Source organism: Salmo trutta, chromosome 15, assembly GCF_901001165.1.
Source record: "Salmo trutta chromosome 15, fSalTru1.1, whole genome shotgun sequence".
NCBI lineage: Eukaryota > Metazoa > Chordata > Actinopteri > Salmoniformes > Salmonidae > Salmo > Salmo trutta.
The window spans coordinates 60957135-60981595 of NC_042971.1; the positions used below are offsets into that span (position 1 = coordinate 60957135).

Consider the following 24461-nt stretch of genomic DNA (forward strand, 5'->3'; position numbering starts at 1 on the left):
TGATGGTTGCAGTCCCCTTTAACAAGGAGGACTGTTTGGTTATCAATCCAACTCCCAGTTTTCACGGCGAGTTATTATTATCAACAGGTTGAGTCACAAATGGCACCCTATTCCCTACATAGTGCACTACTTTTTACCAGAGCCCTATGGGCCCTTTATAAGCAATAGGGTGCCATTGGAGACGGAGCCTTCATAAAGAGCGGTCTTATGATTCTCCGCTTCCCTCGATGATGGGCTGAAAAAAAATCCAAAGCTCAATCAATGGTATCTTTGTGGGTTTTTTTTTTCATGTGTAGCTTGTTTACTGGTGTCCCAGCTTGCTGGATGTTTCATGTGAAGCTTGTTTGCCATGCCAGATGATTCAGGTAAAGTAATATCAAATATAAAGTTTTAAATACAAAGCATATAACAGCAGCTGTACTCTCAGGTGTTGTACTAGATATCGTAGACACGGTTGCTCTTCTCCATGAAAGAAGCATCTCCCCCTCCTTCAACATATTACATTACATCATTTAGGTTCATTCATGAGAAGTAGGCTATTTCATTTATTTTATTTAAGAAACACCTGCAAATTAATGTTTGTATCCTATTATCTATTCTTCCAGGCTGAATCACAACCGGCCGTGATTGGGAGTCCCATAGGGCGGCGCACAATTGGCCTAGCGTCGGCCGGGGTAGGCCGTCATTTGTAAATAAGAATTTGTTCTTAACTGACGTGCCTAGTTAAATAACTGTTACACACACATCTCTTCTGAAGTAACAGCCAGCCACACATTATGTATTACCCACTTGACAAGACCGTTATCTCCTGTTGGTTTCATAACCACGTCTTTATAACAATTCAATAACGATGAGACAGGAATCAGTTCAACCATTTAATGTGCTCAGTCTCAACGCACATTACCCATGATGCTCTTTGTCTATACAACTACGGTAAGTAGTCTGTCTCTCTCTCTCTCTCTCTCTCTCTCTCTCTCTCTCTCAGCTCTCTCTCAATCTTTCTGTCTCTCCTAATCTTTCTCTTTCAGCTCTCTCTTTTTCTCTCTGGTCCTTCTCTATCACCCCAACACTGTTTCATACTTGCAGGACATAAAAAAAAGTAAAATATTCCAAGGACAACCTGGTGTACGAGGAGATAAAGCTGAGGTTTCCAGGCCAATACAAACAATAGCTATTCTCTTCCTGCCCCGTTGTGAGCTTCCATTGGATACCCAGACCTCTGCCAGAGCATCATTATCAGTCAGACCAGTACAGCCTCCTCCTCTGCCAACTGAAGAACACCTAGTTCTTCCTCCATTACTGAACAGAGTCAAATTCATTTATTGCCACAAAACCAGAAGTTGGTGGTATTTGCTCTGATAGTTGCATAGTGGCCAGACTGACCACCATCTTTCCAAAATGTATTTTGCGCACTTCGTGATGATGCTGGTGCTCTTTGGTTGTTCTCTGGGAAAGTCGTTTGTCCTCCAGCCCTCGGAGAAGGAACCTGCTGCTTCCACTGGCTCTGCAGTCCTCCACCCTGACAGGTTAGTAGTATCACCCCTCGCTGGACGACACATCACTGGATAGTCAGAAGGTCATAGAGGACACATCAATTCTGAAAATGACATTTTCATTCAAAATGGCGTTTTGGTTATGCAATCTGTCCATCTAAACAACACAGAAACTCAGTATGTTCTCATTGTGCCAATCTCTGACATAAACTATGTTCTAAATTACATGCCCATTTCTACGGGTCATCAAGACTTGAAATAGCCAACCATAACCAGTGATAGGCTATTTTAAATCTTAATGACCCATACAGCTGCACCAGGTTATACCCTGACTTGCTAGCTCACAGTTGATGGATGCTTGCTGAGGCCTCGTGAAATGAGCCAGGGCTTGTTTGAGAGGTTTACTTGGCTGCATCTAGATTTGAGAGAGCTGACCTTACAGTTCTAAGTGTAACATTGTGTTCTCCTCAGGCATGAACAACACTATCAATCTTTCTTACATGACAACATTCAGGGCATAGAGACACAGCAACGCTGTCCGCAACACTATCTTTAGACATGGAGCCGATCCACCTCAAATAGAGTTTGTGAGAACAAACTCCCTGAAAAAGTATGGCCTCCGGTTATAGATTTAACAATGCGTGCTTTGGTAGCACAGCCAACTTTAGTCTGAGTGAACAAGCTGTTTTAATACTTTAGAATTTAAAGGTTGAACTGGTTGGATTTGTAAAATCATCTTCAGATTAAATCTATTCCATTAAATTACCTACATTACCCCCAATTTAACAGCATGCCATTAATACATTGATTGAAGTCCACCTAAATATTTCACTTACAAAATGCTGCTGTTGATTCTTTTAGAGATTGCCAGATCTCACAAAATGGATGCAAGAGATTCAAAAGTATCCATGGTTAGGCAATCTGAAGTGTAACCAGCCAGGACTCTAAATGCCTGAGAGAGAAGGCAGGTGGCTACGCTCCACTGTTAACATTATAATCTCCCTCTCTATGTTGCGGTCAAAGGCAATAGGAGGCCCATGGGCCAAATTCAGCCATTTTGCAATTTTATTTGACTTACCAAAGATGTCTTAGTAAAAAAATTACAAATAAAACGTTTTTTTATTTTTTTAAGTCACCAGGAATTGTGTTAAAAAATCACCAGGAATTGTGTAAAAAGGCTACACAAATTATGTAAAAACAACCAGAAATTGTTTTATAAAATATTTCCATGACCATATACCGAAAATAAATACTAAAATAAAAAAGACAACTGGAATGCTGAAAATATTTTATTTTTAGAAAATAAGCAAATTTAGTTCAAATGACTGATTTACAAATAAACTAATTTGATTTGCAATAAACTAATTTGTCTGTTTCTGTTCCGTGTGCAGGTGCCATGGAGAGTTGTTGAATGGCATCAGAAAGACCCTTCTTGGAGCCCTCAACCTGCAGCAGGAGCCCCAGGTGGCGACTGACAGACTGACTTCCATCAGAGAGCAATGGAAGACAGCATTCTCTGCCATCTCTCACAAGACCCAGGACAAAGCAGGTAGCCACATTTTTGGGGGCAATAGAACTTCAGGATCCAACTTAATTTAGATAGTATGATCCTCTGGTCTACTGTATAGGACTAACACGAGACACACACGCACATTATAATATTGTTGTACAGTGGTATCACACATTTTGTATTGTGGATATGTGGTGGTGTGACAGTGTTTATATGATGTACTGTTTTATATTTTATTTTATGTGTGATATACGTGTCTTAATGTGTCTGGAAGAGTAGCTGCTACCTTGGCGGGATCTAATGGGGATCCATAATAAACACAAATACACAATAGAAATACCATCAGATGGTCAAATTATCAACAAACTATCTTTTGATAAGCAACTGCTTGCCAAGGTTACGGTTAGGGATGGGCTAGGTTTAGAATTAGGGTAAGGGTTAGAGTATGGGTTAAGTTTAGAATTAGGGTTAGGGTTGGGGTATGGGTTAAGTTTAGATTTAGGGTAAGGGTTGGGGTATGGGTTAAGTTTAGAATTGGGGTAAGGGTTAGGGTATGGGTTAACTTTAGGGTTAGGGTAAGGGTTAGGGTATGGGTTAACTTTAGGGTTAGGGTAAGGGTTAGGGTATGGGTTAAGTTTAGGGTTAGTGGATGTTTAGTTGAAATGTTGTTGACAGTTATTGAACATCTACTGACTATCTACAAACCATTTACTAAGGACTATCCTAATAAAGTGGTGCCAACTTCAGTACCATCCTAATAAAGTGTTGCCAACTTCAGCACCATCCTAATAAAGTGGTGCCAACTTCAGTACCATCCTAATAAAGTGGTGCCAACTTCAGTACCATCCTAATAAAGTGGTGCCAACTTCAGTACCATCCTAATAAAGTGGTGCCAACTTCAGTACCATCCTAATAAAGTGGTGCCAACTTCAGCACCATCCTAATAAAGTGGTGCCAACTTCAGTACCATCCTAATAAAGTGGTGCCAACTTCAGTACCATCCTAATAAAGTGGTGCCAACTTCAGTACCATCCTAATAAAGTGGTGCCAACTTCAGTACCATCCTAATAAAGTGGTGCCAACTTCAGTACCATCCTAATAAAGTGGTGCCAACTTCAGTACCATCCTAATAAAGTGGTGCCAACTTCAGCACCATCCTAATAAAGTGGTGCCAACTTCAGTACCATCCTAATAAAGTGTTGCCAACTTCAGTACCATCCTAATAAAGTGGTGCCAACTTCAGTACCATCCTAATAAAGTGTTGCCAACTTCAGTACCATCCTAATAAAGTGTTGCCAACTTCACTACCATCCAAATTGTAGATAACAGCAGAGGTGAGTAGCTTCCAATGCGGAGAATAAAACCCGGTTCGCCTGACCAAACGTGCAAGTGTGCTAGCCAGTTCGTAATGGGCTTAAGAGGGCTATATGATCATTACAGTATTCTGCTTCTAAGTATTCTGATGCAGAGCATCATCTCAGTGTTTCATATTGATTGATATCTGTTCTTTCCCTTTCTCCATAGTGGCTGTACTCCAGGCTGAGGGTCCTGCAGCAGGCAACAGTAGTGGTCTGAAATGCTGTCCTCTGGCCTCACAGATCTTCCTGAAAGGTGACCAGCTCTGTTCACACAAAAATTTAATAAAACACTGTTCATCTATGAAACATCAATTGTGTGTGTGTGTGTGTGTGTGTGTGTGTGTGTGTGTGTGTGTGTGTGTGTGTGTGTGTGTGTGTGTGTGTGTGTGTGTGTGTGTGTGTGTGTGTGTGTGTGTGTGTGCACATATCTGTGTGCCATCACCATAGCATTTAAGCCTTCTGTGCTATCTGTCTTCATTTCTCTATTAGATCTTGGCTGGGACAACTGGGTAATCTACCCTGAGAGTTTCACCTACGTCCAGTGTTCACCCTGCAACTCCCAAGTGGACCTGAGCCCCTCGCGCTGCCCATCACGTCACACATCTCCCCCCGCGCAGGACACCCCCTCAAAGGTCAAACAACACTTCATGTTTCTTAAAAAAAAGAAAGGCACTTTACTGGTGTGTAGTAGGACATTGTGTGGATTATGATAAAGATCAATGTATTAGCATTATGTGAATAAGCTTACTATAATAGGTTTTTGGCTCGTTCGATTGGATAATTGGATTCGGAGTTGGCCCGCTACCCCGAGATCCACACCTGGTTTCCATTTTAGTCAGTCCGTAAGTCAAGCTCGATGTTCAGTTTAGTTCCTAGGAAAACAGCAGACCAAATACATGAATCAAAAACACTCAAATACTTGAAGTCATCAGCTTGCCTGGTACAGTAGGAAAGTGCAAAGACTTCCCACCCTGCATACCAGTAAAGCTAAAAAAAGAATCAGGCGCACATCAAGATAAAGAGAAATTGTCTCAGGTCTGGGAAAACAGCACGGAAACAGAATGTCCTGGAGAGACCACAGGCTGTGCTAGTGGAGATATCAATGTTTTGTCTAGGTATCTGTGGAAATAAGCAGCTCTGTGATTGAGAAGCACAGCCAGGTGCAAGGTCGATCATGAGGAACATCTAGCAGCCACCTGTGTTTTAGACTTGTCACATTTCTCGCAGTGTTTCAACTTACTGTTAACATCTTTTTTTTATATACAATTTATGGAAATGTTTTTGGCTAAAACTTGCCATCAATAAAACCACTAATACGTCAGCTTAATGACTTTAAATAATGTTTCCATCAAGATAACATTGTGCCACCAGTAGGACTGGGACCACCATTGAGACACCAATTTTAGGTTATTGAGGATTTTCTTCAAAGGAGGTCACAGATGCTCAAATCTAAGGTCATTAACCCTTTAAAAAAACGTTTACTAAAGGCACATGATTCATAATTTTGCTCATAATATTATTTCCCTTCATTTAAATTGACTAACACCAAGTGACACTGTATTTAGACACCAAATTATCAATGGGATCCTCAAATTTGTAACATACTTAAAGGGTGTGATTGCTAAAAAAAAAACTATTTATTATAAATTGGGTGGTTCGAGCCCTGAATGCTGATTGGCTGACGGCCGTGGTATATCAAACTGTATACCACTGGCATGACAAAACATGTATTTTTACTGCTCTAATTACGTTGGGACCAGTTTATAATAGCAATAAGGAACCTCGGGGGGTTGTGGTATATGGCCAATATAACACGGCTAATGGCTGTATCCAAGCACTCCCCGTTGCGTCGTGCTTAACATCCCTTAGCAATGGTATATTAGCCATATACCACAGCCGTTCTGGCCTTATGGCTTAAATATAGACTCCTCCCCAGGTAAATATATTGTATATGCTAGTGGTTGTCTAGGTAAAAAGAAGGCTACTAGAAGTCTTCCAGACAGCACTTCAACTCCGAAGGCTGTGTTCAGGTTACTATATGATACTCCATTGTTTACTCCTCCCCCCTGTCTTTAACCCTAACCCCAGATGTTGACTCCTCCCCCCTGTCTTTAACCCTAACCCCAGATGTTGACTCCTCCCTCCCCCTCTCTTTAACCCTAACCCCAGATGTTGACTCCTCCCCCCCTCTCTTTAACCCTAACCCCAGATGTTGACTCCTCCCCCCCTCTCTTTAACCCTAACCCCAGATGTTGACTCCTCCCCCCCTCTCTTTAACCCTAACCCCAGATGTTGACTCCTCCCTCCCCCTCTCTTTAACCCTAACCCCAGATGTTGACTCCTCCCCCCCTCTCTTTAACCCTAACCCCAGATGTTGACTCCTCCCCCCCTCTCTTTAACCCTAACCCCAGATGTTGACTCCTCCCCCCCTCTCTTTAACCCTAACCCCAGATGTTGACTCCTCCCCCCCTCTCTTTAACCCTAACCCCAGATGTTGACTCCTCCCTCCCCCTCTCTTTAACCCTAACCCCAGATGTTGACTCCTCCCTCCCCCTCTCTTTAACCCTAACCCCAGATGTTGACTCCTCCCTCCCCCTCTCTTTAACCCTAACCCCAGATGTTGACTCCTCCCCCCCTCTCTTTAACCCTAACCCCAGATGTTGACTCCTCCCTCCCCCTCTCTTTAACCCTAACCCCAGATGTTGACTCCTCCCTCCCCCTCTCTTTAACCCTAACCCCAGATGTTGACTCCTCCCTCCCCCTCTCTTTAACCCTAACCCCAGATGTTGACTCCTCCCCCCCTCTCTTTAACTCTAACCCCAGATGTTGACTCCTCCCCCCTCTCTTTAACCCTAACCCCAGATGTTGACTCCTCCCCCCTCTCTTTAACCCTAACCCCAGATGCCGTGCTGCCAGACCACTTCTACAGCGCATGTGCCCTTCCTCTACATGGATGAGTTCAGCACCCTCACCATCTCCTCTGTGCAGCTCACCCGTGCCTGCGGCCCAGGCAACCCCCAACTGCCGGCTGAGGACTGATTATTGACCCCCCCACCCCATTCCGGGGAGCCCACCCAACGCCATCCCAGGGAGTCCCCCTACCCCATCCCCCTCTTCTGCTCATGAAATACCTATAGAGTGGACATGGTTGCAACATTCCAGTAATTATCCCAAAATTCCCAGGTTTTCCAGAATTCCCATTTCGAAGATTCCCAGAATCAAGAAGGAATAGGCAGGAAATTCAGAATCCTCCAATCAGGAGTTTTGGAAAATCTGTGAATTTTGGGAAAATTACAGGAACTTTGCAACCTGAAATGTGAAGGTTTTGGCTTGCAGCTTTGTTTTGGCACATAGCCTACATTCCAAAATAGATTATGACTATTTCCTAGTTAATTTTCTGAAACATTTGAATATTGAAATATGTTAATCTTGAGGAGCATAAAGAAAATTGATCATTGTGGCTTCATAGAATCTCTAGACTAGTTCCCATATGAAACCCTGCTCTCCTCTCTTTTCCCAGAAGGGGAATTTACTGTAAGAAGTAGCTACATAAAAAAAATAGACCAAGAGAATCCTGCACATGTGCAGAAGCTTCGGGACATTTAGGCGGTCTCAAAATAAAAAAGGTCTGAGAAATATCAGATCTGCAGCCACTCTGTTCTGAAAACAGAACTGACGGCTATTAGTTCTGGTTGAAGAAACGTTGGCAGTCTTGCTTTAATGACATTTCATATGTGCTTTGATGCTATTTTTAACGACGATATTTCACAACCCTGAAGCTCTAGACTGGCAAGGGATAAAAGCAGTGCTACTCCATGGGTCCCCACAAGAAGTCCAAAACGTTTTCTGGTTTTGGCAGTTGGATAAATATATACTCTTTTTATATTTTCTTTGAGATACACTAAATACAATGTTTTCCTTTTACATTTACCTCACATTGTCACCTTTTTCACAATGTATTTTCATCATAATATTTATCACCACGATATGGAATGTGCCTGAGATTGTCACAGCTTCACTAACAAGTTTTGGTTAAAAAACAAATGTGGTGAAATGTGTTATTGGCATTGATCACACAGTTTGAGAATTTGTATCAATTATATCTGATTAAATTCTTTAATAAAGCTACTACAAGAATTCTGGATTCCAATTTCATTATTTCCAAGATTAAACAGTCAAATATCAGTATTTCTTTTTTTTTATGTATTGGAGAATTCATACTATTTATAAATGCTGTCAAAATGTATCTTTATTCACTGACATTTTAACACATGCATTTGAAGTGTAACCTAAAAGTTAATAACTATTTATACAGTGACCTCTTAATAGAAGTAGTGATTCATAGCCCCCGGCTGTCGGATCAGTTTGACAGGAAACCTAAATGTACAGGGGAACTCCAAGAGGGAAAACAAGGTTTCTGGGTCACTGCTCCAGCAATGCAGCACCATCTGTAAAACAGCATCCACATCCTGTTGCGCACTTCTTATTCTGGGTCGTTCCACGAAAATACTGCCTTTTGCATCCCTTTTCATATTTTAAGTAGAAATTGTGCACCGATATTGCATTTTAAATTCCCTTTATATTAAATAAAGTCCCCTTTTTAATATGGACCACATGAACAGATCAATAAATTAGATTTGTAATGTAAATAAAGACTTGCTAAAATGCCAAGATTATGCATTTTGACATTTTTCTTTGATGCACCATCTGTGACTTCTAGGAAGATTTTAACCCATTCAACCCCAACATTTCTCCCAAGTTATCACCGTCATTGGAAAGCCCTAGTTGGGCTCCTGAGTGACGCAACTGTCTAAGGCACTGCAATGTTTGAGGCGTCACTACAGATCCGGGTTCGATCCCGGGCTGTGTTGCAGCCAGCCGCGACCGGGAGACCCATGAGGCGACGCACAATTGGCCCAGCGTCGTCTTGGTTATGGGTGGGTTTGGCCGGCCAGGATGTCCTTGTCCAATTGCGCTCTAGCGACTCCTGTGGCGGGCCGGGCGCATGCACGCTGACACGGTCGCCAGTTTGACAGTGTTTCCACCGACACATTGTTGCGTCTGGCTTCCGGGTTAAGGGAGCAGTGTGTCAAGAAGCAGTGCGACTTGGCGGTGTCACGACTTCCGCCGAAGTTGGTCCCTCTCCTTGTTCGGGCGGCGTTCGGCGGTCGATGTCACCGGCTTTCTAGCAGCCGCCGATCTACGTTTCTTTTTCTATGTTGTTTTGTCTTGTTTGTACACACCTGGTTTCCATTACATTATGATTTACTCCCTATTTAACCCATCTGGTTCCCACATGGTTTTGTGTGTGTTTGTTCATTGTGAAGTGGTCACTATTTCTGTGAGCTGGTGTGTTTCCCAGTGTGGAATATATGTTTGGTTTACTTTAGAGTAAAGTTACGTTTTTACTCAGTTCTGTGTCCTGCGCCTGACTTCGTCCGACCCGCTACACACTGACGCTTGACAGGCGGGGTCGTGTTTCGGAGGACGCATTGGCTTTCAACCTTCGCCTCTCCCGAATCCGTATGGGAACATCTAATAGTCCAGTCAGTGTAAAAGCAGATGAGCTGGTTCTACACTTTTTGGCATTTTTCTGGTGTTTTATGTTGGAAAACTGAGCAGGTCAAGGATAACAAGTCAACCCTGTTACCCATAAATAGACAGGCTAGATTTTTTTGTGAAGGTTGCATTCAATTGCCACTCCCTGTTTCACACAACAAGCTTCCATTCCTCCTATCACGAGAGGATTTATGGCTGGTTAAACATTACATCGTCAACCTTGTTACTTTATTTGGCACTTAATAGGTACTTACTTTAATCTTATTTTATTTTTTGGAGATGGGAAAATGTGTTTTTTATTAAGTTGAACATGTGCTATTTATGACAGAATGTTCAAATTAGGTGAAATCATTTTTTTTTTTTGTCAAGTTACATATCTCAAAACCATCAGAATTGGTGAAATTTTGTTTATATTTAGTAGGTTCCGTGGGTCAAAGGTCATGTACACTACCGTGTGTTTATGCAATGTCTCTTTCTGTTTACGGGGGGGGTGTGACAGTTTTCCAAATGTTTAGAAGCTTATCATCTCTTAACATCTTTCACACTGCCACATTCAAGGAGCAGAAAGCTCATTTGGACGCTTCTAAGAAATCCTGATACGCCCTCCGACAAACCATCAAACAGGCAAAGCATCAATACAGGAGTAAAATCTAATTCTACTTCACTGACTCTGATGCTCGTCGGATGTGGCAGGGTGTGCAAACTATCACGGATTACAAATGTAAATCCAGGCGCGAGCTGCTCACTTTTAAGTATTTAAATAGTTCTTTGAAGCTTGCATTCAACTGCCACTCCCTGTTGCACACAAGCTTCCATTCTCCCTTTCACAAGGTGGATTTATGGCTGATTTAAGCAGACAATGAAACACATTATAAAAGCTTAACTAAACTGAAACTATTATATTTGACTCCAAAACGAACTAAAATGAAATAAAAACCATTATGAATGATCTTGTTTTTTTCTAACTGTTGGGTAGGCAGGTAAATGCTTCAAATAGGCCAAGCATCACTATTACTAGCTAGCTATATAACCTCGTTATTGTTATTTCATTGTGTTACTTTTTTTAAATTATATTTTTGTTTATTTAGTCAATATTTTCTCTAATTCTTGAACTGCATTGTTGGTTAAGGGCTTGTAACTAAGCCTTTCATGGTAAGGAACAGTCATTGGTCTATTATAATCAGATCATGTTGTGATGTCATGACGTGGGCCAAAAGTTCCATCCCACCTGAACAGGCAGAAATTCCCGGGATTTATTTCAAACAGCATTTACACAAAAAGGGCATTATCCTAATTTTCACAATTTCCGAGTGTTATTTTGACCTTCTAGTGTGGAAATATTCTTTTTTTAAATGAAGGAAATACACATTTTTAACTGCACTGACCCTTTTTTTTTACCAAGTTACACTTCTCAAAAGGCACCGAATTGGTGGAATGACCCAACTGCTATTTCAGCAGCAGTGCCAACATTTGCTTTCTAAACAAATATTTTTTGGGGGGGAGTGATGAGCAATGAAAATGCTTATTGGATTTTGGATACATGTCCACAGCTGCTACGACACAGCACAGCACAGCAGCCGCAAGAGGCAGCAGCTCAACCTTTTTTCCTGACTTGACTTTTGGCTGGTTTGGGTCAGAATGGCTAACTACTGGTCTGTTCAGGTTTTCTGTGGGCTTTTGTCTACCATGCTCTTGGCCATGGGGGCACTGGATGGTGGGATGGAATGTACAGACAAGGACAGATTACTGACAGAGATATCCAAAGATCTGGACCCACCGTCGGAGTGTGTGCTAGGCTGCACTGGACTGACTTACAGAGCTATGCTGGAGACCCAAAATATACAGACTGTACGCTTCAAAGACTCTACAGCAGGTGAGAACATGATAGATATATTCTGTGATGGGCACTGATATGGAAAATCTATGTCAATATCAGTTGTATTTTTCAATTCAATGTTGATATCAAATTGGTTTGTAGAAAATACATTGAAACTGTGTGACTGCTCACTTTTCTGTGAAGTCCAGACAACTGATTGCGGATTTTCCATTTGGGAATTTTCTGGTAACATAAACTTACCTAGCCAGTTTGAATTACAATGGGAAGCCCATCCACTGTTGATCGACCATCAGCAGGCAGTTCAGTATGTTAAGTCAAGAGTCTGTGAGAGGGTTTTGTTCATGCAGGAAGAGTCATGTATGCTTTTCTTACAGAACAGTGTAGGTTACCAGGAAGAAAAAAACGATTGATTACACAATATGTCTTGCTCATTTTGATATCAAATGATATCAATATCATATTGAATTATCGATATTGGTGCCCACCCCTAAAAATATTATATAAAGCACCATATAGCATGATATATCATACTCTAAGGGAATTGCTGATTGCTGAGAATAAAAAGCATTCATTTCTAGAAAACAATTTTTTTTTGGCACTGATTTAAAGGATATGCAGAATGTGGTGCTGTGTGTGGCTCAGTTGGTAGGAGTGTGGGGCTGGCAACTGCTAAGTGGCATATATCATATACCATGTACCATGCTAAGACCATCCCCTTTTTCTACAGGTGAGCATGGAGAATACTGCTGGTCCATGAGAACGAAGTGTAGCCCTGGAGAGAGCCTGATTCATGCCTACATCGTGTTACCTGTGGATGTGTCACTGGTTAACGAGGATACCCTTGGATTGAAAGCTACTCTCCCCCACCATAACAACATACTAACGCCTCACAACGGTCCCACGCCACTCTCCAAACTCTGTGGCCTCCGCTTTGACATCACAGATCAGTTCACCATGACAAAGAGATCGCCAATGTTCTGCGTGCAGGTTGTCCCACAGCAGAGCACCTTGGAAAACAAAATTCCTATTAGATGCCCACCTTTCCTGGTGACGATGTGGCAGAGGCTGAATAAGTAACCTACAAAGCAACGGAGGGGGATGAAATGGACTTGTTAAACCGACGACCATCCAAAATGTTTAATGGCATCAAGATTAGTTTGTCCGAATTGTTAGGTAACCCTTCTCCTATTGTAAATGCATCTGGATCTGATAGTCTTGCTTATTTCACAGCTATCTATCTCGTCAGCAACATATTGTATATAACACAGTGTTTCTTCATATTTTGATTTAGCAGCGGTGCCCCGCCACTCCCCCCCCCAAAAAAAAAATATAGAGTGACAAGTTATAACGTATATTTTGTCTTTAGATTCCTGCTACCATTGTCACTGCTGCTGAAAGAAATCCTTAGGGGGGGGGGGACACTTTAACAGTCACAGTAGCTTATATCATGTTTATGGAAAAGAAAAAAGATGTCCGATTCAAATAGAAAGTCAGTTAAAACAACGGATTGTCCGATGAAATACCCAGAACTTTTTGACACAAGACTGTTGACTAAATGGAGTACAATTACCGATGACTTGAAATGGACTCAGTTTGGCAGCGAATCTTTAACTCTGAGATGTTAAGGATGACGTTGAGAAGGAATGAGCAGAACCCGAGGTAAATCTATGGAAGGTGAAAATTAACCGTTGTATTTGATAGATTGATAGATAGATAGATAGATAGATAGATAGATAGATAGATAGATAGATAGATAGATAGATAGATAGATAGATAGATAGATAGATAGATCATTGTTAATATACTGTATGGATGTATGCTTTTGGGTCGATAGTTGATTCTAGATTGAGATGACATTTCAAATAATAATAAGGCCTTTGTGTTAATTTGTGCTCTATTGTGTGGAGCAAACATTTGATGGTACATATGTATATAGAATGTATAAGCTTCTTATATGAAATATACATAGTTACTAATTTAAGTGTGTGAACACCAGAAACTGTCCTAAAGCACATTTATTTTACTTAACTTTTATTATATTTACTTTAACTTTTATTTTATTTACTTTAATTTGCTATAACACCACACTAATTGGTTTGATGTAAACTGTGAGTTTTACTAGAATGTTTTTCCAACCATGTCAAGTATCCACAACATTAAAACAACTTCACGTGATTGTGTATGTCTGTGAGCTTGCACAAAAAGAAGGCCATAGTTTGATCTTACCATAACAAATCATTAAAAGTTGAGAGAATAGGAACTGTTTCTGACCTGGAATTTTTTTACACTTTATATAGAAGCAAGAAACAGGAAAATGGTGGACAGTTTGCAACAACAGTGGGCGTTACCTCACCACTGCGAGCTGTAGAGAGCATTATATTGACTATAGCTCCCTCTGCTGGCAGAAACACAGTATCATGCACATGCCTACATTGCCCTATTTTACTCAGGGTGGCACAAAGCACATTATGGTCCCCACCAGAGCTGAAATTAAAATTCAAACTTGAAAAAAGTATATGTTCAATGACTTCTCAATAGGAGAAGAAGCTATTTATTTGAAATGTTTTTTATTTTTTTTAATGTTAAATAAAATCCCTTCCTGAATTGACTGCTTTCAATTCCAATAGACCCCAGCCCTGGTCCCCACTCCCAGCTATGGGAAACCCTGCAGCCACCCACTTATTCCCTGTTATCACATAATTCCACACATTTCTAATTCTCTACACAGCTGAATAGGGAGTATACAATTTGATGTCAAGTATAAGGAAGACTACTGTTTGAGTGTGCAAAACACGTAGGAAGATCTAGCATCCACCAAGCTGGCCTCTTTTGATTGTGGTGCCAGGAAGAATCTTCAGAGAGACTCGTGCCTGGACTGTACACTGAACTGGAACAGTATGTCCCCTGAAGAGTTTTCACCAGAGAGGGACATGCAGTGAACCAGTGAGGGACATGCAGTGCAAGTGCAGTAGAGTCAAATAAAATAAAATACAATTGTATTCGTCACATGTTTCGTAAACAACAGGTGTAGACTAACAGTGAAATACTTACTGATGGGCCCTTCCCAACAATAGAGAGAAAGAAAATAGAGAAATAATAGAAAAGTAATAAGTAATAATAAATTCACAATGAGTAATGATAACTTGGCTATGTACACGAGGTACCAGTACAGAGTCGACGTGCTAGGGTACGAGGTAATTGAGGTAGATAAACTACTTGACCAAAAGTGTGTGGACACCTGCTCGTCGAACATCTCATTCTAAAATCAGGGGCATTAATATGGAGTTTGTCCCCCCTTTTCTGCTTTAACATCCTCCACTCTTCAGATGTTGGAACATTGCCTGCGGGGACTTGCTTCCATTCAGCCACAAGAGCATAAGTGAGGTCAGGCACTGATTTTGGTTGACTAGACCTGGCTCACAGTCGGCGTTTTCAATTAATCAAAAAAGGTGTTAGATGGGGTTGAGGTCAGGGCTCTGTGCAGACCAGTCAAGTTCTTCCACACCGATCTCGACAAACCATTTCTGTATGGACCTCGCTTTGTGCACGAGGGCAATGTCATGCTGAAACAGGAAAGGGAATTCCCAAAACTGTTGCCACAAAGTTGGAAGCACAAAATCATCTAGAATGTCACTGGAACTAAGAGGTCTAGCACGAAACCATGAAAAACAGCCCCAGACCAATATTCCTCCTCCACCAAACTTTACAGTTGGCACTATGCTTTGGGGCAGGTAGTGTTCTCCTGGAATCCGCCAAACCCAGATTAGTCCGTCGAACTGCCAGATGGTGAAGTGTGATTCATCACTCCAGAGAACGTGTTTCCTCTGCTCGTGTCCAATGGTGGCGAGCTTTACACCACTCCAGCCAACACTTGGCATTACGCATGGTGATCTTAGGCTCGTGTGCGGCTGTCCAGGGTGTCTGGGATGGTGGTGTTGATGTGATCCATGAACAGCCTTTCAAAGCATTTCATGTCGACAGATGTGAGTGCTACGAGGCGATAGTCATTTAGACAGGTTACCTTGGTGTTCTTGGGCACAGGGACTATGGTGGTCTGCTTGGAACATGTAGGTATTACAGACTGGGTCAGGGAGAGGTTGAACATGTCAGTGAAGACACTTGGCAGCTGGTCAGCGCATGCTCTGAGTACGCGTCCTGGTACTCCAAATGACCCCCCGGCCTTGTGACTGTTAACCTGTTTAAAGGTCTTACTCACATCGGCTACAGAGAGATTGATTACACAGTTGCTTGCCTCAAAGCGAGCATAGAAAACCTCTAGCTCGTCTGCTACGCTTACGTCCCTGGGCAGTTCGCGGCTGGGATTCCCTTTGTAATCCGTGATAGTTTGCACACCCTGCCACATCCGATGAGCTTCAGAATTAGATTTTACTCCTGTATTGATGCTTTGCCTGTTTGATGGTTTGTCGGAGGGCGTATCAGGATTTCTTAGAAGCGTCCAAATGAGTGTTCTGCTCCTTGAATGTGGCAGTGTGAAAGATGTTAGATGACAAGCTTCTAAACATTTGGAAAACTGTCACACCCCCAGTAAACAGATAGAAACCTTGTATAAACACACTGTAGTGTACATGACCTTTGACCCACGGGACCTAATGTAAACAACTATGTCGTTCCAACAAGTTGGATGCTTTTTGAGAAGTGTAACTTGGGAGAATTGTTTTGTTGATTTCACCTCACCTACAACAGTGTAATTTGGGAAGACGTGTTTTTTATTAAGTTGAACTTGTGCTATTTATGACAGAATGTTAAAATTAGGTGAAATCTATTTGATCTTTTTACCAGGATTGACCGTAACAGGGATGACCGTAACAGGGATGACCGTAACAGGATTGACCGTAACAGGGATGACAATTTCATCTTAAAATCAGCCATAAATCCCCTTGTGACAGGGGGAATGGAAGCTTGTTGTGTGAAACAGGGAGTGGCAGTTGAAGGCAAGCTTCACAAGAAAAAAAAAGATAATTGTAAAAATAATTCTAGCCTGTCTATCTACAGGTAACAGGGTTGACGTGTTATGCTTGACCTGCTCAGTTTTCCACCACAAACACCAGAAAATGGCCAAAAAGTGTAGAACCAGCTCATCTGCTTTTACACTATGATTTGACTATTAGATGTTCAATGTTTCTTTTGAATAAAAAAGAAAAAAAGTACGTTTCACCTTCTTAAAATGAGAGTTCAGTTCACGTACCAGGGTTGTACTGTTTAACCTTAAACGAGGGACAGACTTCAATGAATCACAAATCACATGAATAAATAATAATCTCCAGAAATGACCTTGTCAAAGCAACACAATAACTAGGTCTTATTATTTATTTACTTATTTTTCTGCCTAATTCCAGGATATACAATGGTAAACACAGTCTTGTCCCATCGCTGCAACTCCCGTACGAATTCAGGAGAGGCGAAGGTCGAGAGCCAAGGTGTCCTCCGAAACACGACCCAGCAAAGCCGCACTGCTTCTTGACACACTGCGAAGCCAGCCGCACCAATGTGTCGGAGGAAACATTGTCCAACTGGTGACCGAAGTCACACTGCAGGCGCCGTGTCAGCGTGCACTGCGCCCGGCCCGCCACAGGAGTCGCTAGAGCCCAATTGGACAAGGACATCCTGGCCGGCCAAACCAACCCATAACCAAGACGACACTGGGCCAATTGGGCATCGCATCATGGGTCTCCTGGTCACGGCTGGCTGCAACACAGCCCGGGATCGAACCCGGATCTGTAGTGACGCCTCAAACATTGCAGTGCCTTAGACAGTTGCGCCACTCGGGAGACCAACTAGGGCTTTACAATGACGGTGATAACTTGGGAGAAATGTTGGGGTTGAGTGGGTTAAAATCTTCCTAGAAGTCACAGATGGTGCATGAAGGAAAAATGTCAAAATGCACAATCTTGGCATTTTAGCAAGTCTTTATTTACATTACAAATCTGATTTATTGATCTGTTCATGTGGTCCATATTAAAAAGGGGACTTTATATTAAATAAAGGACATTTAAAATTCAATATTGGTGCACAATTTCTACTTAAAATATGAAAAGGGATGCAAAAGGCAGTATTTTCGTGGAACGACCCAGAATAAGAAGTGCGCAACAGGATGTGGATGCTGTTTTACAGATGGTGCTGCATTGCTGGAGCAGTGACCCAGAAACCTTGTTTTCCCTCTTGGCATCCCCTGTACTTTAACCTGTTTTAAGGTCTTACTCACCTCGGCTACGGAGAGATTGATTACTTAGTTGCTTGCCTCGAAGCGAACATAAAAAACCTTTAGCTCGTCTGGTAGGCTTACGTCACTGGGCAGCTCACGGCTGGGATTCCCTTTGTGATCCGTGATAGTTTGCAAGCCCTGCCACATCTGACGAGCATCAGAGCCAGAGTAGTAGGATTCGATTTTACTCCTGTATTGATGCTTTGCCTGTTTGATGGTTTGTCGGAGGGCGTAGCAGGATTTCTTACAAGCGTCCAAATGAGCTTTCTGCTCCTTGAATGTGGCAGTGTGAAAGATGTTAAGAGATAAGCTTCCAAACATTTGGAAAACTGTCACACCCCCAGTAAACAGAAAGAGACATTGCATAAACACACTATAGTGTACATGACCTTTGACCTATGGGACCTAATGTAAACAACTGTGTCATTCCAACAAGTCAGATGCTTTTTGAGATATGTAACTTGGGAGATTTTTTGTTGTTGACTTCACCTCATTTTAACAGTGTAGCTTGGGAAGACATGTTTTTTGTGAACTTGTGCTATTTATGACAGAATGTAAAAAATTTGGTGAAATCTATTTTATCTTTTTACCAGGGTTGACCGTAACAGTGATGACGATTTCATTCAAATCAGCCATAAATCCCCTTGTGACAGGGGGAATGGAAGCTTGTTGTGTGAAACAGGGAGTGGTCAATGAATGCAATCTTCCCCCCCAAAAAAAAGCAATTGCTAAAACATTGCTAAGGTATTTCTAGCCTATCGGGAACAGGGTTGACGTGTTTTGCTCGACCCGCTCAGTTTTCCAACAAAAAAACACCAGAAAATGGTCAAACAGAGTAGAACCAGCTCACCTGACTTTACTATTAGAATAGTTCTTTTAAAGTAAGTTTCAAGTTGTAATGTCACTCCCTGTTGTAATGTCACTCCCTGCACACGTACAGGGAAATGCCTTCCTTGAAAACTCAAGTTTCACCATATTAAATTGAGAGTTCCATTAACAGGGTTAATCAAATCAAATCAAATGTTATTGGTCACATACACATGGTCAGCGGATGTTAATGCGAATGTAGCGAAATGCTTGTGCTTCCAGTTCTGACAATGCAGTAATATCTAACAAGTAATCTAACAAATTCACAATGACTACCTTATACACACACAATGTAAGGGGCTGGAATCAGAATATGTACATATAAATATATGGATGCGCGATGGCCGTGCGGCATAGGCGAGATGCAATAGATGGTATAAAATACAGTATATACACATATGAGATGAGTAATGTAGGATATGTAAACATTATTAAAGTGGCATTATTTAAAATGACTAGTTATACCTTTGTTAAATTAATTTATTAAAGTGACCAGTGATTTGAGTCTGTATGTTGGAAGCAGCCTGTCTGATGGCCTTGAGATAGAAGCTGTTTTTCAGTCTCTCGGTCCCCGCTTTGAAGCACCAGTACTGACCTCGCCTTCTGGATGATATTGTGGCGAACAGGCAGTGGCTCGGGTGGTTGTTGTCCTTGATGATCTTTATGGCCTTCCTGTGACATCGTGTGCTGTAGGTGTCCTGGAGGGGAGGTAGTTTGCCCCCGGTGATGCGTTGCGCAGACCTCACTACCCTCTGGAGAGCCTTGCAGTTGAGGGTGGTGCAGTTGCCGTACCAGGCGGTGATACAACCTGATAGGATGCTCTCAATTGTGCATCTGTAAATGTTTGTGAGGGGTATTAGGTGACAAGCCAAATTTCTTCAGACTCCTGAGGTTGAAGAGGCGCTGTTGTGCCTTCACCACGCTGTCTGTGTGGGTGGACCATTTCAGTTTGTCTGTGATGTGTACGCAACTTAAAACTTTCCACCTTCTCCATTACTGTTCTGTCGATGTGGATAGGGGGGGTGCTCCCTCTGCTGTTTCCTGAAGTCCACGATCAGCTCCTTTGTTTTGTTGATGTTGAATGAGACGTTATTTTCCTGACACCACACTCCGAGGGCCCTCACCTCCTCCCTGTAGGCTGTCTCATCATTGTTGGTAATCAAGCCTACCGCTGTAGTGTTGTCTGCAAACTTGATGATTGAGTTGGAGGCGTGCATGGCCATGCAGTCATGGGTGAACAGGGAGTACAGGAGAGGGCTGAGAACGCACCCTTGTGGGGCCCCAGTGTTGAGGATCAGCGGGGTGGAGATGTTGTTTCTTACCCTCTCCACCTGGGGGCGGCCCGTCAGAAAGTCCAGGGCCCAGATGCACAGGACGGGGTCGAGACCCAGGGTCTCGAGCTTAATGATGGGTTTGGAGGGTACTATGGTGTTGAATGCTGAGCTGTAGTCAATGAACAGCATTCTTACATAGGTATTCCTCTTGTCCAGATGGGATAGGGCAGTGTGCAGTGTGATGGCGATTGCATCGTCTGTGGATCTATTGGGGCGGTAAGCAAATTGGAGGGGGTCTAGGGTATCAGGTAGGGTGGAGGTGATATGATCTTTAACTAGTCTCTCAAAGCACTTCATGATGACAGAAGTGAGTGCTACGGGGTGATAGTAATTTAGTTCAGTTACCTTAGCTTTCTTGGGAACAGGAACAATGGTGGCCATCTTGAAGCATGTGGGGACTGCAGACTGGGATAGGGAGAGATTGAATATGTTCGTAAACACACCAGCCAGCTGGTCTGCGCATGCTCTGAGGACGCGGCTAGGGTAGCGGGCCATGTCGGTGGCACTGTGTTGCATCAGACCAAAAACTACGATCTTTGTCCCCATGTGCAGTTGCAAACCGTAGTCTGGCTTTTTTTATGGCAGTTTTGGAGCAGTGACTTCTTCCTTGCTGAACGGCCTTTCAGGTTATGTCGATATAGGACTCGTTTTACTGTGGATATAGATACTTTTGTTCCTGTTTCCTCCAGCATCTTCACAAGGTCCTTTGCTGTTGTTCTGGGATTGATTTGCACTTTTCGCACCAAAGTACGTTCATCTCTTGGAGACAGAATGCGTCTCCTTCAAGAGCATTAGGACGGCTGTGTGGTCCCATGCTGTTTAAACTTGCGTACTATTGTTTGTACAGATGAACATGGTACCTTCAGGCATTTGGAAATCGCTCCCAAGTATGAACCAGACTTCAAGTCTACAATTCTTTTTCTGAGGTCTTGGCTGATTTCTTGTGATTTTCCCATGATGTCAAGCAAAGAGGCACTGAGTTTGAAGGTAGGCCTTGAAATACATCTACAGGTACACCTCCAATTAACTCAAATGATATAAATTAGCCTATCAGAAGCTTCTAAAGCCATGACATCATTTTCTGGAATTTTCCAAGCTGTTTAAAGACACAGTCAGCTTAGTGATGTAAACTTCTGACCCACTGGAATTGTGAGACAGTGAATTATAAGTGAAATAATCTGTCTGTTAACAATTGTTGGAAAAATTACTTGTGTCATGCACAAAGTAGATGTCCTAACCGACTTGCCAAAACTATAGTTTGTTAACAAGAAATTTGTGGAGTGGTTGAAAAACGAGTTTTAATGACTCCAACCTAAGTGTATGTAAACTTCCGACTTCAAATGTACGTCTCGTTTCAGCAGTTGAATTGCGACTCTACTTTGTCTCTATACTGACGCTTTGCTTATTTGATTGCCTTGTGGAGGGAGTAACTAAACTGTTTGTATTCGATCATGTTCCCAGTCGCCTTGCCATGATTAAATGAATCACTGATCACATTAAATAAATGTGAATCTTCAGAAATGACTTTGTCAAAAGAGGGCTTTATAATGATGTTGAAACTTTGTGGGATTAATATTTTACTGCAGTGGGCTAAATCAGGGCCACACATAGGAATTCTTGGTAGTCTTAAACAAATCTACTTGAAACAAAAGTATTCACCTCACACACATGGTTATAGGCTTTTAAAATATTATGTACCTGTACAATGTCAGATATAGAGTTGAAATGTATTCAATTTTGAGTTTACATGCCAATATTACACTTTAAATACAGCACCAGGGAAAAGTTTGGACACACCTACTCATTCAAGGATTTTTCTTTATTTTACTATTTTGTACATTGCAGAATAATAGTGAAGATGTCAGAACTATGAAATAACACATATGGAATCATGTAGTAACCAAAAAAGTATTGAAGAAATCAAAATAGATTTTGTATCTGAGATTCTTCAAAGTAGCCACCCTTTGCCTTGACGACAGCTTTGAACATTCTTGTAAGTCCCGTAAGTTGGTGTGGAGTCCTGCAGCCGATGAGTCCTACGCTACCCTTGGTGGTGGGCAGTGGATGCCTCAGTCCATCGGAACCTGGAGTACATGCAGACAGCAAGGCGACTGAACCCGCCCCAAGCAAGGTGGGCCCGTTTCTTCACAAGATTTTCTTCACCCTGTCATATTGCCCAGGCTCAAAGAACATCAAACCCACGATTCGGGAGAGGTTCCAGTTCTGAGTGTGCCCTTCATTCCGCCCTCCCGAATCGTTCCCCCCGTACTGGAGAGGTAGGAACCCTGCGCCTGCTACCTGCCCTCGAGAGCACACCTACATCCCCCACGTAGGTAAGGGATTGGCTGTTGACCTGGGCAGAGTATGCCCAATACTCACTTTGTCACTCCTCTACCGGGCTGACTCCAGTACGTCCTGGGATATCAGCTGGCCCTGGCCCCATGGACCCCGAGCCAGACCGAAACCCCTCCGGTAGACGAGTGGTTCTGGCACGCAGTGGAGGTTTGGATCACTGCTCATGTGAGGCGCCAACGCATTGTCCCCACCAGAAGGGGCAGGTGGACCGCCACTGCAGTGAAGCTTTTGTGTTCCATCCTGGTGATTGCGTCTGGCTCTCAACCATGAACCTCCCAATCCGCCTTCCCTGCTGGAAGCTGAGCCCCCAGTTTGTGGGACCCTTTAAGGTCCTCCGGAGGGTCAATGAGGTAACATATCAATTACAACTCCCCATCAACTACCGGATCTTTTCATGTTGCCCTCCTCAGGCCATTGGTTCCTGGTCCCCTGGCTGGTGCCGTCCCCCGCGACACCCCTCCGCCTCCCCTGGACATTGATTGAACCCCCACCTATGCTGCCGACGTTGTGGGGGTCGGCTCCAGTACCTGGTGGACTGGGAGGGGTACGGCCCAGAGGAGAGCTGTTGGGTCCCGGCAGCCAGCATCCTGGACCCCATCTCCGCTGTCTGGACCGGCCCTCTCCTCACCCTCGGGGCCACCCCCCTGGCCGGCGTCGTCCTGCTGCTGGAGCCATGCGTCTGGGGGGAGGGGGGGGCCTCCAGCGCTCAACGTCGCAGGTCTACTAACCACCGGTCCTGGCAATCATCATTTTGCACACCTGCTCCCCATTGTTGTTACGCACACCTGAACCTCATCATCGCCTTGATTACTCTCCCTTTATTTAGCCCTCAGTAGCGTCTGTGTTCAGGCAGTATTGTTTTTTTGTCACATTCAATACGCTTCTCCTGTTTTTGTTATCTACCTTTCTTATCATTAAACATACCTTCTGCACCTGCTTCCTGACGCCAAGCGTATACGTTCCAATCCTTTTCAAAACGCTAGCGGACGATAAATAAATCTGGCTCATTAATCTATACGGTCCAAATAATGATCCACACATGTTCTAAAATGTTTCTAACAATCTATCAGAATCAACAAACAAGCCTATTATTATTTTTGGAAGATTATAACACGGTTTTGAGTACTTCAATGGACCATAAAGGAAATCACACTACAAACTATCACCCTCATGCACTTAAGGAGATCACAACTATCATGGACACATTAGAACCTGTGGATATATGGAGGCTTAAATACCGATCCCCTTGTTGTATGGGATACTTTCAAATGCACCTTTAGAAGCCATTCAATTCAATACTCATCTTTAAAACAAATTCAGTTTCTATCAAAAGACTAAGGAAATAGAGGAACTAATGGAACATGTAGCAATAACAACTGTACTATAGAGGCACAGAATAAGTTAGAGGAAAAACAAAAAGAACTGGAGGAACCTATTCAAGAACAATCAAGTGCAATTTACTACAAAAATAAAGCGAACTGGATGAAAAATGTCAACATCTAAATGATTCCAAAAATGATTTACAGAAACCCGTTACAAATGACGAAGTCATACATGATTGAGCAAATTATATTTTGATAGAGGAAGCAAAATATTTTAAATATATGTTTTCTTTTCAGTCTCCTCAATCTCCACTGAATGATGTAAGGATTTATTTCCTAAAAATAATAATGTAAAATGTACACCTTAATTAAGACTTGTGTGAAGGCCAACTTACAGAGAAGGAACTTCTTCAGGCAATTAAATCCTTTCAGTCTGGAAAAACCCCAGGGCTTGATGTCCTAAAAAATGTGTATGTCCTCAAAGATCCATTATTAGCATGTTTAAACTACTCCTATAAATAACTTTTAATATCTGGTGCTCAGCAAGAAGGTCTGATTGCACTATTGCTGAAACAGGAGCCAGGGGGTAAGTATAAAGATCCA

At 42.5% G+C, this 24461-nt stretch overlaps 1 protein-coding gene across 1 annotated transcript; it reads left to right on the forward strand.

The window, feature by feature from the left end:
- The first annotated feature begins 1097 nt into the window (after positions 1 to 1097).
- Positions 1098 to 8498, forward strand: LOC115149490 (gonadal somatic cell derived factor). Its single transcript, XM_029692420.1, has 5 exons — positions 1098 to 1526; positions 2885 to 3042; positions 4528 to 4614; positions 4851 to 4993; positions 7263 to 8498. Exons 1-5 carry the CDS (start codon positions 1399 to 1401, stop codon positions 7398 to 7400), a joined length of 654 nt encoding a protein of 217 aa, XP_029548280.1. The 5' UTR covers positions 1098 to 1398; the 3' UTR covers positions 7401 to 8498.
- The last annotated feature ends 15963 nt before the right edge of the window (positions 8499 to 24461 follow it).

Excerpts from the sequence above, each read along its gene's own strand:
- LOC115149490 (XM_029692420.1), top strand. The coding sequence starts at position 1,399 with ATGTATTTTGCGCACTTCGTGATGATGCTGGTGCTCTTTGGTTGTTCT. Across the intron at positions 1,527-2,884 it reads GCAGTCCTCCACCCTGACAG|GTGCCATGGAGAGTTGTTGA; the intron begins GTTAGTAGTATC and ends TTCCGTGTGCAG. Across the intron at positions 4,994-7,262 it reads CGCAGGACACCCCCTCAAAG|ATGCCGTGCTGCCAGACCAC; the intron begins GTCAAACAACAC and ends CCCTAACCCCAG.